The 13295-nt window shown below is 40.1% G+C and overlaps 3 protein-coding genes across 4 annotated transcripts; 1 reads left to right on the forward strand and 2 right to left on the reverse strand.

Annotated features, from left to right (window-relative positions):
* Positions 1-51: 51 nt before the first annotated feature.
* Positions 52-6814, reverse strand: cracr2b (calcium release activated channel regulator 2B). 2 transcript variants are annotated; one of them, XM_062462425.1, is made up of 18 exons: positions 6766-6814; positions 4820-5064; positions 4621-4732; positions 4337-4493; positions 4035-4181; positions 3844-3934; positions 3591-3686; positions 3250-3437; positions 3085-3156; positions 2924-2978; positions 1997-2076; positions 1771-1897; positions 1463-1589; positions 1300-1381; positions 1084-1198; positions 688-795; positions 507-583; positions 52-404 (listed from the first exon to the last, which is right to left on the reverse strand). In XM_062462425.1, exons 2-18 carry the CDS (start codon positions 5060-5062, stop codon positions 317-319), a joined length of 1965 nt encoding a protein of 654 aa, XP_062318409.1. In that variant the 5' UTR covers positions 5063-5064; positions 6766-6814; the 3' UTR covers positions 52-316. The 2 variants fall into 2 exon arrangements, with proteins under 2 accessions (XP_062318409.1, XP_062318410.1); XM_062462426.1 differs by having other exon boundaries at positions 6739-6808.
* A 468-nt stretch (positions 6815-7282) lies between these two features.
* Positions 7283-10645, forward strand: tmem138 (transmembrane protein 138). Its single transcript, XM_062462442.1, has 5 exons — positions 7283-7414; positions 8111-8702; positions 9120-9291; positions 9665-9740; positions 9842-10645. Exons 2-5 carry the CDS (start codon positions 8575-8577, stop codon positions 9952-9954), a joined length of 489 nt encoding a protein of 162 aa, XP_062318426.1. The 5' UTR covers positions 7283-7414; positions 8111-8574; the 3' UTR covers positions 9955-10645.
* A 684-nt stretch (positions 10646-11329) lies between these two features.
* On the reverse strand, positions 11330-12991 carry tmem258 (transmembrane protein 258). Its single transcript, XM_062462443.1, has 4 exons — positions 12782-12991; positions 12143-12252; positions 11688-11816; positions 11330-11488 (listed from the first exon to the last, which is right to left on the reverse strand). The coding sequence occupies exons 1-3, from the start codon at positions 12782-12784 to the stop codon at positions 11690-11692; spliced, it is 240 nt and encodes a 79-aa protein (XP_062318427.1). The 5' UTR covers positions 12785-12991; the 3' UTR covers positions 11330-11488; positions 11688-11689.
* Positions 12992-13295: the final 304 nt, after the last annotated feature.

The following is a 13295-nucleotide window of genomic DNA, read 5'->3' on the forward strand; positions in this document are numbered from 1 at the left end:
TTTCACCAGAAAGTAAGGCCAAGCAAAGTACAAGTGAAAGTTAAGATCTGATTGAAGTCAAGTCAAATTTATTTCTATAGCACATTTAAAAACAAACAGTTTTATACACAGAGCTATACAATCAGCTGAGGGCCAACATTTATCACAAGGACACACGAAGATATATACAGTTAGTATAACATTGCTGTACTTTCATAGTCTCATAGGCTAAGGAGAATAAGTGGGTCCTAAGATATGAACCTAACCTAACCTGTAGTGTCTGCATCTATATAAATATGAAAAGTCCATATAAAAATAATTGAAAGTTAGAGTTTTCTTATTGACAGCAGCCCCCTCTGCTGGTTGAGGGGTCGATCAGCAGAAGTGTGTCCTGACACTGTCGATCCTGCTGGGTAGCCAACAACCTGAAAGAACAAACAGTATATATTATCTCATGGAGAAATGTAAGAATTTTCCCACATAGCTGATTCATTAAGCATCTTAATAGAGGTGCATGGATGCCCTACCCAGCCAGCCGAGTCATGAGCCCCTCCATGTTGTATCCACTCCTGCCACTGCACTCATAGAAGACTGCCTGATACTGCTGTGGGAGGCATCACATGCACAGGATGAACAGGATACAGGGAGTGTAGTGTATACACAGTATTTCAGTAAATGAAATCGTAAACTCATCGAGTTCCCCCTCACCTCCGCCAATCGCCGGCCTTCTCTGGTGCTAACCTCTCTCTTTTGAGCATCTGCTGTGTCCAGTTTGTTCCCCAGCAGCATCACAACAGCCCCCTCCGACTTCTTCTCCTATAGAGGAGTGAATTGGGGAGAATTGTTTTGAATATATAATGACAAAATATAATTTTTCAAAATTGAAAAACACTCATAAATTGACGTTTATAAAATATGCCAAAATACATTGGGTTGTTGTTTTTATGCATTTTTATCTTTAATCAGTTTTCTTTGAAAGTGCCAAACGAAAACACACACTTTAAAGTAAATAAACAAAAGGAATATATAGAGTACACTGTATATATAGGACACACATACCCATACATTAATTAGCTACTTAAATCTAGCTACCATGACACTAACCTGCACCTCGTCAAGCCACCCTCTGACAGCCGTGAAAGAGGGAAAATGGGTTACGTCATACATGGCGAGGATTCCATCAGCCCTGCGGTAATACTGCTGGGTGATGCTACGGAACCTAAAAGACAGAAGGACGTAAGCGGTGTAACATCAAAGGTTTTAGACAAGAGTCTTAAAATGTCACATGACCCTTTCTGAGGTGCATTGGGTTCATCTAACCTCTCCTGTCCCGCCGTATCCCACAGCTGGAGGACAATGCTGGACGGGCCGAGAGTCACTCTCTTCATTTGGAAGTCTAACCCTGAGATCAGCACAGCCCAGAATGAGATCACGTCCATCTACAACAGTGAACACACTATGCTGCTCTCATTACGTTCCTTACCAACAGTAGCTCTCATTGTGTTGGAGAATTGTCCTGTACAGTAATGTTGGATGAAGGAGCTCTTTCCCACTCCTGAGTTACCCAAGAAGACCACCTTAAATACTCGCTGAGGGCAGGTGATTCTGGCCTGGTTGTATGGGAACAAGAGAAACATTGGTGTGGTACATTATTGAGTTGACGTCGTTGAACTGTCATCACAAAACACAAGAAAGTTTGATGAAAGAATTTAGACCAAGATCTGATTCATGACATTCATTCATGGGCTTTAGTGAGTCTGGAGTGTCCCATCATAGTTTCAAAGAATGTACCTGCAATTCACCAGTCTGTACATCGTTGTGACAGCTGTCGGTTATATTGTGAGCTGGTAGTCTTCTCTTGGATGTGTTTGGCATGTCACATGTGTCCTTCTCCGACTGACTGGATGAACTGAGCAGTCTTTAGAATCAGTGGGACAGAAAATGTGTTATTTACTATAGGACCAACCTTTCACATTTAATATACTCTGAAACTTAACAGATCCTCCCTTATACAGACCTTTTGATTGGCTTGTCTTCTTGTAAGTAGTTACCTATTATTGAGCCTTTCTTCTGCAAGCGCTTTCTGATATTAGGAATCTATCCAAGTGTTAATGGGAGATGAGACAGAAAATGTTGTACATTAGTCATTTTGTTTGTTTACAAATCGGTTTGTTTCTGTGAGTGTGAGTACGAGTGTGAAAGAGAGAAGGGTGAGTGTAAAACAAAAGCGACATTAACAGTTGATATGGTTTATTCAGCACCAAACTAGTATTCAAAAACATACTGATAAATCACTAGGTTCGCTAAAAACAAAACTAACAAACTCAGTCGGCAAGGTATGACTGTTGCTACATTGCATAGTATTATGTATTTTCAGACTTTTTGTACATAATAAACAAACACGTTTTTCTTGATCATTAAAGATCAAGCTTGTGAGCTCTTGCAAATTGAGCTTAATTGTGTCAGCATCAATATTTTACATTCTCATTTTCAAAATATTAATCTTCAAACACTCAATCTCCATAAATAACGCTGCATTCCATTCACTTGGAAATAGTATTTCCCTTTTGTTGAAACATTACAGCAGAATTGACCTACAGTTTCTGCAAAATTCTTCAGTTCCTCAGCCACATGTATTCAGAACAGCCACATGGTATTGTAGTGCTGCTTTAAACACTGCCATTTTAATGAATGCTCCAAAAACAGTGTCATAAACTTCATCATCCTTCCAAACAATAACCATCATCAACAACAAGAATTTGTTGAAGTATGACATGAATGGTACCAAACCTCCAAATGGTCAATAAAAAACATTTTATCTTGAGAGATGAGAGTTGAGCTAGAATGGGTTTAGGGAGTGCGTCCAGGGAGACCTTGTGTCTCCACAGAGGTATTGAGGAAACGGGAGTGGGAGAGGAGACAGCACAGATCGCCTTTGACTAACCCTCTTCTGGGACTGATGTGCATCTTTCTCATCCCGCAGCCTTTGGTTCATATCTCTGTGAGGAGAGACACCAGACACATTTAAACAGTCACCCTGTCTTTATGACTGATTGACTTTACTGATACAAGCTTCCACACATGACGCCATCACACCAGACTAACCTCAGTAGCTCCAGCTGTCTTGTCAAGCTGTCCTTCTCCTTCTGCATGTTCTTGGACACTTTCATCACATTTCTGGAGGATTAAGACAGGTCATATCAGACCCTCACTTCACCAACAACAGTTTTTGACTAGCTGCCTCCCCCCTCCCCGTCGTATCACTTGTACATTTGTCTGCTTATGTGTTCCTGGGCAGTGTTGGCCTGGATGGAGTTGAGCTGGTCCAGGGCACCCTGCAGCTCCTCCCTGCTGGCCTCCAGCTGCTCCTGTAGCTGCAGGTTGAGGTTCTGCAGCTGCTGATTGTGTACCCTGATGTCCCCGTGCTCAGAGCTCAGCAGCTGGATCCTCGTCTCCAGCTGGTAAATTAATATGAGAAAGAGAGAGAGAGAGGGCGAGAGAGCGAGATAAGACAACATCTAAGATTACATAAGAACTTATTGTACATCAGTGAATATCTACTACAGACAGCAACAGTTATGTTGTGGGACTGCAGTCCCAGTTCTATTCACCTCTCTCATCTTGACAAGTGTACTCTCCAACTCTAGCTCCCGGGCCTTCAGCTCCTCCTGTAACTGTTGTCTTCTGTCCCACTGTCTAACACTGTCCTTGAGTTGACAGGAATTACTGTATTACATCATATCTACAATACATGAAAAGACTAATCTGATCCATACACATTACTACCCATTAGTTCCCTTCAGATGGCTCCTTCAATAAAAGAAATAAAAATCCCTATGTCTAGATAAATAGTACATTGTGTACCTGGGCTAACCGTTTCTCTCTCTCCTCTCGGACCTGACTGTCCATCTCCTCATACATTGATCTAACAACCATGTCGTGTTCACTCTCCCGTCTGAAACCAAACACAGGGATACACACATTTGTATTTGAGTGAAAGACTTTGGTATGAAGCAACTATGAGTGATTTGGAAAAGGACGAGATAGAGGTGAACCTGCGCAGTGCTTGCTCTAGACTGTCCCTCTCCTTGAGAGAGTCCTGCAGTTGGGACAGGGTGTGGACCAGAACATCTTCTAGAATGTTCAGCAGGTCTGGCCTCTCCCGCTGGAGGTCACACCATAGAGCACTCAACTCCCACTGACTGACACACAGCACCAGTTCATTATTATAGACTACAGACACCACTGTGATGATCATCCTTTTGTTTAAGAGTCCTGAATTTATATGAATTTTGAATGAATTTGAATTCATGAATTGTATGTCTTCTCAATAAAACTCAGTAGTGCATAGACATACTCTTTGAATAGTTTATCAGCTCCTAACTCTGATAGCGTCTGGGTGAATCTGAGGCCCCCTGGGTCCACATCCTCCACCTCAGCTTCCTCTTCCATGGTCTCCTTTTCTTCCTCTTCCTGGAATTTGTCTTTAATCTTCTCTTCACCCATCAACTCACCTAGTAAATGGAGAGAGGTAGAATATCCTTGCAAATGAAATGAGGTAATAAGGTAATAAACTGTATCAATTTCCCTCGAGTCTCAAAGTGTAAACAGGTTATTGTGACATAAATAAGCTGTACATACCAAGGCCCATGCTAAACTCGACAGGAGTGAGGAAACCATTGTTTTCTCTGTCAAGACTCTCGAACACTGACTCCAGCTGATCAGGAGAAAGCGGCATCTCCCCTTGTAGTCTCTGACAACCAGGAAAAAAGACTAAGACATTTAGGATCCATTTTCAGTGGTGCGTTTATATAATAGATTCCCACTTCTTGTTGATCACCTGCATGTCTCTTTTGGTAATGAATCCCTTTCCTTCTTTATCACACAGAACAAACAGCTCCCTGGCTTCCCCCATGGTTTGTGGTTGAACCAGTCCCAACAGCCCCTCTCTGGGTGATGTAATTCGGCCTTGGCCAGACCTTGGACTTCCAGCCAGGGCTCCCCTCTGCTTGGGGGTGCATGGAGATGACTCGCCACTGCCCTTCCCCACCAACACATCTTCTTTCTTCAGCCACTTAGACATCACTGCAGAAACAGAGAGAACGTGCAATTTATGTATAAAGAATCTTTTACTTGGACTGTGCACATATTTAGTTGATCATTAAAGGGTGTCTTTCTCTGTCCAGTATGTTGTGCTGATCTTATTAATCATTTCAAGAAGTCACCTAGTTCAGAGTTATTGAATGATGCTTAGTTTAAAAAAAAGTTCCAGTAAAGGTGTACGTCAACCTGTATTAATATTCTCTGTCTGAATACGTTTAGACAGATTCAAATTACATATCAGGTTTATTTGACAACTCTGTTTACATGTGTGTAGTACTGTGAGGTAGCTGAAAACGCTGGACCTCCCTTGACAAACATAGAGAACAGACACTCAGCTAGGACTGCATGAAGAGGTGGTCAACAGGTGTTGGCCATGTTCAGATATCCAGTCCTATTACAGGGTACTGGATTTGTAACCTGTGAGAACCTCTCTATTTATTTATTTTTACTTTGCATGAAACAATAAAAGGAGCCTTATATTTTTCAATTCTATGCCATCAAAACTGAAATTATAAAAATGCTCAGTGATTTAGACGAACAGTTTGTAGTTCACATCCATGGGAATTTCTCTCAAAAATCCAGTTGTGGTATTTTTTTGGTAAGGTATTTGCTTAGCTCTCTGACATCATCACTCCCTGCTACTGCACCTGCACCAGGATGTGGATTATAGGAGACCAGGATTGTGTCATGTGATGAGAATCCCTGTGAGCAGTCAGTGGAGGTGACACGCAAAGTTGAATGCAAATGCAGCATTTGAGATGTTTTGCATTGACAGAACCACCACAATTGCTTGAGATTAAGGTGTAAAGAAATCCAGGACACATTACAAGCAAAGTGATTTGAGTTTGTTCTCAAATAGATTTTGGATACTTTAACATTAAAAAAAACATAATTTGGATTATACAACACCCCTTACATGGCATCATTGTACATTATGGTGAGAACTAGACCTGCCGTATTGTAGACTGCTGTGGTGTTCTGACTGATGATAAAATGGCTCCTCACTGTCCAACACTACCTCAAATACCTAATTTAGGAAGAGGGCATCACTATCTTTCAGATAAACATGTTCTCAGAGCCAGATGCTCTCATACCACCAACAGTCCAGAGTTAAGAACTTCTAAAAATAACTTTATCTTGCAAGATAGGTTATCCCATGCAGCTAGGTATATTTTTTCAACCATATGACTGGATCAATGTCGTATGAATTTCATAGTAAGATATAAAGAGAACACCAATACAAAAGGAATTATATGTATGAACATATAATATCTATGTCAAAACAACCTTAAATGCAAACACATTCAACCATAAATATGTGCTTCACCTTAATGTGTCAATCAGAAATTTCTATTTAAATATAGTCTGGTTCTATTCAAACAGCAATGATTTCTTAAATGCACTATACATTTAGGACCAAGTTAATGAGTAACCACAGTTTTGTAGTTAAGGAAACCCGATACGACAGTATGAAGCAATGTAGGCTACAATGTATTATTAAAACGCAGGTCAGGACACAAATGACATTATTGCATGGCAATTGCCCAGAACAAAGTTCACCTGTTATTGCAAAATATATACACATATACTTAAGAAAAGCTTTAACTATATTACAATATAACTTTGATGGTGGATATGTTTGGGTTTGATAAATACCTGTACATTTTAGGTCGAACAACTCACCAACAGAAAGAGCCAGCCGTCTACCACCTTACCCACCTCCCCATTACTGTACTTCTAGCTAAAGTCTCCCGCTAGATGTCAATGAAGAGCAAGTGGTGTTACCGAACTATTGGAAATAGAAGCTCATTCATAAAAATTAAAAATCTGTTAAATTGAGAGTCGGATGACTGAGCGGTTACGGAATCGGCCTATTAATCAGAAGGTTGCCGGATCGATTCCAGGCCTTGTCAAATGACGTTGTGTCCTTGGGCAAGGCACTTCACCCTACTTGCCTCGGGGGGAATGTCCCTGTACTTACTGTAAGTCGCTCTGGATAAGAGCGTCTGCTAAATGACTAAATGTAAATGTAAGTTCAAATTGTAATCATTGTGCAAAAACATACATAATAAGTTAATAATACATGCCTCTGAATCTAATTGTATACCCTCAATGTCATGCAATCCTACAATGACACGAATTCATTTTCAAATGTTCCTAGATGTCCTGTATTAGAACAACCGCGGTAAAATATGTTACCATGGGATGCAGAGAAACAACGCTAATTAACATGCTGGCTAGTTAGCTAGCAACAAGCACATTGAGACTTAAGAAGACAGGATGAAAACAAAGTACACTCAGCAGGCTTCTCTTTGCTGACACATATTACAAGGTATAAAACTGCTGTATAATAAACCTCAACTCGGATTGTTGTTATCTAGAGTTACTTAGGCAGCCAACTAGACTAGCATTGCACTTATTTGTTACTTGTTTTTAGTAGCTACAACGTAGCTACAGTACTGTAGTACTAGAGCTACTGTGGTGGGAGCGGTAGTTACGACAACGTATTACGCCAGCATATTGAATTCTGACAAGTATAAAGCTAGCTGTAGTTATTTCGCCAGCCGATATTACCTTGCCTAACACCCAAGTCGGATTTTAAAATGTGTCCGTTTTATGGGAAGGCGACATTCACTTGTCTTTTAGCAGCTAGGTTGTTATAATAGACTTTCTATCAGTGTAGCTAGCTAGTGTTAGCTAACTTGTTACCTACTAGCTGGGTAAACTCACTGAATTAATCTCTAAAGTTAATCCCCTTTGCCTGGCTGACCTTTCCATGCTTGCATGTGTAACAGTCTTAGCTCATTATACGGTGTAAAAGCCTCCATATTGTCCAGACACTTGCTACCAGTTGTGCGCATTTGTACCAGACAACAACACGACAAGATGATGACCGCAACATATTTGACCTATTTATAAATTGCTAAATGTTAAATGGGAATTCAGTATACTTGTAATTTATGCATTCTGTCTACATTACTTATTAACAGTCTAAAACTATTTTGATTCAACCACCTTTTTCTCTCAGGATATTTCTAAAGACGAGGAATGACATCATGTGACTGAGTTGCCCCTTTTCGAGAAATGAGACTTCAGGACATCTGCCCTCGTTGCTCAAACGAAGACCCACATTTTATCAGCAAAGAATGCCTGCCACCAGGAATGAAATGCTCTCCTTGAGAACAAACACAGCCTATGTTCCCTAACAGGCACGATTCCACAGGCAAATCATATAGCAGAAGCAGTGTTCAATTTCAAACTTTGAAATCAATTAGACCTGATCAACTACCTGAAGTGTGAAAACGGACCATTCAAACATAATTCTGGACAAGGACGTATGACTGGGAACTAACAAGTTAACTAACTTTGATAAAGAGTTTATATCATTTAAAGTGACCAGGGAATTGCAGTGCGTTTAGCCAGAGTACAAGAAGAGCCTGTGAGGCTCAACCTTGCTGGTGCCAGTGGCTGAGAACAAAGTTGTTCCCTAAGATGCTCCAGACCAATAACTACTCGTTGGTGCTGTTGATCCAGCTGGCTCTGCTTGCTTATGATCTTTTTGTCAACTCCTTTAGTGAACTTCTGAGAGCCGCTCCGGTCATCCAGTTAGTGCTTTTCATGTAAGTTATAGTAGCATGTAAGTAATTGAAAATGTGTTCTTAAATTCATGACGTGCATTTTAGATTTTGGAATTACCTAATTACTTAGTACATTTACATTTAGTCATTTATCAGACGCTCTTATCCAGAGCGACTTACAGTAAGTACGAGGCAAGTAGGGTGAAGTGCCTTGCCTAAGGACACAACGTCAGTTGGCATGACCGGGAATCGAACTGGCAACCTTCGGATTACTAGCCCGATTCCCTAACCACTCAGCCATCTGACTCCCTAGTCCCTCCCCTTAGTACCTTTCTTTATAACTTATGTCATGTTCTTTAACATTTTATCGGTGTTCATAAATTATAGCATGAAAGTTTCATGTACAATGGGATTGGACCTATCATTGACTTGTGCTCTATCTCTCTGCTGTGATTCCAGCATCCAGGACATTGCCATCCTGTTCAATGTGATCATTATCCTGCTGATGATGTTCAACACCTACGTGTTCCAGGTGGGCTTGGTGTCTCTTCTCCTGGAGCGCTTCAGGGCCCTCCTGCTGCTCTCTGCTGTGTACCTGACCCTCAGCATCAGCTTTCACTGCTGGATTGTGGTACGCACTCACACACTGAACACACAGGCCAGACAGACACATTACATTTAGTCATTTACCAGACGCTCTTGTCCAGAGCGACTTACAGTAAGTACAGGGACATTCCCCCCGAGGCAAGTAGGGTGAAGTGCCTTGCCCAAGGACACAACGTAATTTTGCCAGCCTGGAATCGAACCGGCAACCTTCTGATTAATAGCCCGATTCCATAACCGCTCAGCCATCAGATCCCTTTTGGCTGTAGCAAAACTGAATGGGACAAATTGTGCTCTGATTGACAAATAGGCCAATTGTTGTTGTTGGTGCGCAGCACCCATGAAATGTTGTAGGTAGACTGTGATGATAATAATAATCAATGATAATTTGTTATTGTTAGAACCTGAGATGGCTGGAATCCAATCGATTCATTTGGACCAGCGGTCTGCAAGTTCTCTTCATCTTTCAGAGACTAGGTAAAAGTAACTTTCACCATTTTCATCATCACAACAATTATGGTTGTGTATTCCGTTTCCTAATTTCTACGGTCTAAATGTTGTTGTTTTTTCTCCTGCAGCTGCCGTTTTGTATTACTACTTCTACAAGCGTACAACTGAATACCTGGGAGACCCGAGGTTATATGAGGACTCTCTCTGGCTACGTGATGCCTTTGCCCGAGCACGTCAGTGAAGGTGGAGATGATAGAACCATCCCTGCGGTGTGGTGCTGCTTAAAGAGGCCACATGGACAGGTTGGCCAGGATTAAACCAAGAGGAAAAAGGAAATACTATGAGGGGTTAACCAAGATAGACATCAATCAAAAACTGCACTACAATGTTACTTTCTATGGCACACTACATATTCTTACAGTAAGGGGAAATTATCAACACTATTGGGCACTACTGTACTCAGCTAGAAGCCATTAGAATACAGATTTGTCAAAAATTCTGAGTGCAGCCCATGATGTAATACATACCATTGTACTGCCCGTTTTTTTGTTTTTTACCATATTACATTACAATAAGTAATGTTTGTTTGATATATTGTTTATCTGAATTCATCAAGTCATCTTACAAGGGAAACATAAGTGGAAATGTTCCCTTTTTGAGTTGTGGAATACACCATTTGTGCTTACACTGTAATTCTGACACCTCAAAGGCAGATATTACTTCCTATGGAATGTAACTTTTTTATACATTTGATGTCTTTCTATTCAGTTAATTGTATCATAGCGATGCGTTATCAGATTAACAGAGTTGAAATTAGACTAGCAATTACAATAGAACAGAATACTATTACAAGGATTGTCGTTTCTTATTCTTAAAAAAACAGTCAAAGTTCAGTTGGCCTTGTATGCTGGAGACCAAATAAACTGTTTACATAATGAGTTTGTTTTTTGATAATCACTGAAATTGTAACCAGGTTTTACCATGTTATTGCTCTGTTCCCTCACTGTGTTTGTCCAGTTTTTGGTGGTTACATAGCTCAACAGACCAGGGCAAGATCATGTGTGCCTGTTCACTAGGTGGATGTGTACAAGTGTGACTACTCTATTCTTACTCACCAAGATTAATCTGGGATTGGGGTTTTAGGCACCACTAGTAGAATACCATCTGAAAATTGCTTGCAAGTGTTTCTTGCAAGTACCTTCCCTAGAATGTACAGTGGTCTTTAATTACATTATGAAAATGGACACAATCGACTATAGGCTTTAAATGCAGTCTCAAAGCTGTGTCTTGTGCCACATTTCATTCAAACACAGTAAATGAATACTTGGCAACCTGGAAATCAAGATATTTAAGGTTGAATGTGACCGTACTATTAAGATTGGTTGAAAATATGACAGCTAGTTGAAATCCTACTTCTCTATATAAATGTATTTAAAATGAATATGCATTGATTCATTTAGGTATTCAGTGCTATCAATTAACCTGGGGAAACTAAAATAGCACTCCCTAGGCAACATTTGCTGCATGTGTAAAACAATCTTTAATGTGATCTGAGCAGTGTCTTTTCCCAGTCCAGACAGATTTCAAACTGCTTCATACAAAACCATATGGGCAAATGACTTTTCTTACAAACTCATCTTTATTGGTGAATGAAGAATCCAATCTGAGACCTTTTGTCAGTGCAGTAAATAAATCCAAAAACAGGTTTGTATTATGGAGCCCACGAAATCTGTAGCACTGGAATGTTCATCTGTATCATCTGTTCAAATCACAATCTAAACATAAAAAATACAGAATTAGTTATTAGGCTACTCTATAAGAACAGTGTCAAATACATGGAAGTATTTGTAGTGCATTTGGTTTGACTTGATTCATTGCCGTAGATAAGATCAATAAAGAAGTATTTCAGGCATTTGACAGATCAAAGTCTGAAATGGACACTGGTCTGAAAACACAAAACATTTTCTCACTTACCCTCATACATATATGCCGACCCAAAGCAGCAAGAACAGCACACCAAAGCCCATAAAGAGTGAAGCCACAAGAGAGATCAGAAGCTCCTTGTACACATCTCTGGTGTATTTTGTCGATGTTACCTCATATCTGAGGGAACGTTAGGGACCAGAACACACCAGTCTAACGCATTATCAACCTTGAGTCCTGCACCATCATTAGCCTATATACTAACAACATAACCAGCATCTTCTACATTCATTTTTAATCTGTCACCAACATCTTATCTATCGATGATTAAACTCTTAATCGCAAATATTTACGGACCTCACATTTTAACAGATAAAATCAAAAACTTTAAAAGCACGAAACATTGTAACACATTGGTATTAATTATTTACTCTCTTCAAATTAAGACATAACTGAATTGTATAATTAAGCGTATGATTTCAAAGATCCACGATTGAAAAGGATACACAAAGAACCAAGCTGTGAAGAACATTCCAATAGCCAACAGAACCACAGTGAGGTGGGGGAACACAGCCGGGTTCACCGGACTGGTGTATCTGGTCATTGCCTCGAGCTCCTGCGGGTAATTGCAATAAAATTGAGTAAGCACAACACTTAACGTTACCATTCTCTTTCATGCCACATTATACACCTCATGCCATGGCCTACTACATAAAAATATAGTTTGGTCTCTTTGCATAGCTACATACACCTGCTTGTTAACTAGCTAGTACTTGTTAGCTAACTAACACACAGTTTCAGTAAGGCACGGTGGAATTGTTACCTCACAACTTCAAACCATCCATAGCTAAAGAAACAACTTGAAATAGGTAGCAAATGACGTTACCCAAAAACACAATTGATAGAAATACAGACCGGTCAAGGTTTAGTTCGTTCATCATGGACTTGCTAGCAATACTGAGCTAGAGGCTAGCTGTACTGTGTTGAGACTAGGTAACTCCCATCTGAATTGCCTTACAATACGTAACCTAGTTTACCTACGCTATTTTATTGAAGACAGCGCTAGAAGTTATGATATACAAAAACACAATACAAAGTATTGTGTTTGAACGTTTGAATGAAATTATACGCAGCGACTTGCTTACCATTTTGATGAGATCCTGCAGCTTCGGAACCAAGAGGAAAAAGCCACGTACTGATTTGTGAGTCTATTCCTTAAGGTTATCGAGGCCGTACCGCGGTGCACCAGGATACGTCGCCGGTTTTGAATGCACTCTTGGAATGTGCGTATATATCTTGATTAAAAGACAATTTGATATCTAACAGAGCAAAACCGCAAATCTTTTTGTTTTCATAACCAAAATGGTTCTGTGAATGCGATAATGCATTACTTTAAATAGCGCAGTTTACCCTGCATGTGACACATAGTCTCCGCTTTCATTCAAAACAAATTAACTTTGTGTTGCGCTTCCGTGTTGTTCATGCGACGTTCTCAGGTCTTAAAGTAAATCCTTTGCTACCATCTAGTGGAGTGGAATAAAGCAACGATGAAGCAATTCAGGTGCACAGCGTGTTCAATTTACGTTAATCTCGGGGTCCATAATTTATAGCACACACAGTATATGCATGTAATATTATTGTTTCCTATGAATTCATGTT

This window comes from Osmerus eperlanus, chromosome 5 (assembly GCF_963692335.1).
Source record: "Osmerus eperlanus chromosome 5, fOsmEpe2.1, whole genome shotgun sequence".
NCBI lineage: Eukaryota > Metazoa > Chordata > Actinopteri > Osmeriformes > Osmeridae > Osmerus > Osmerus eperlanus.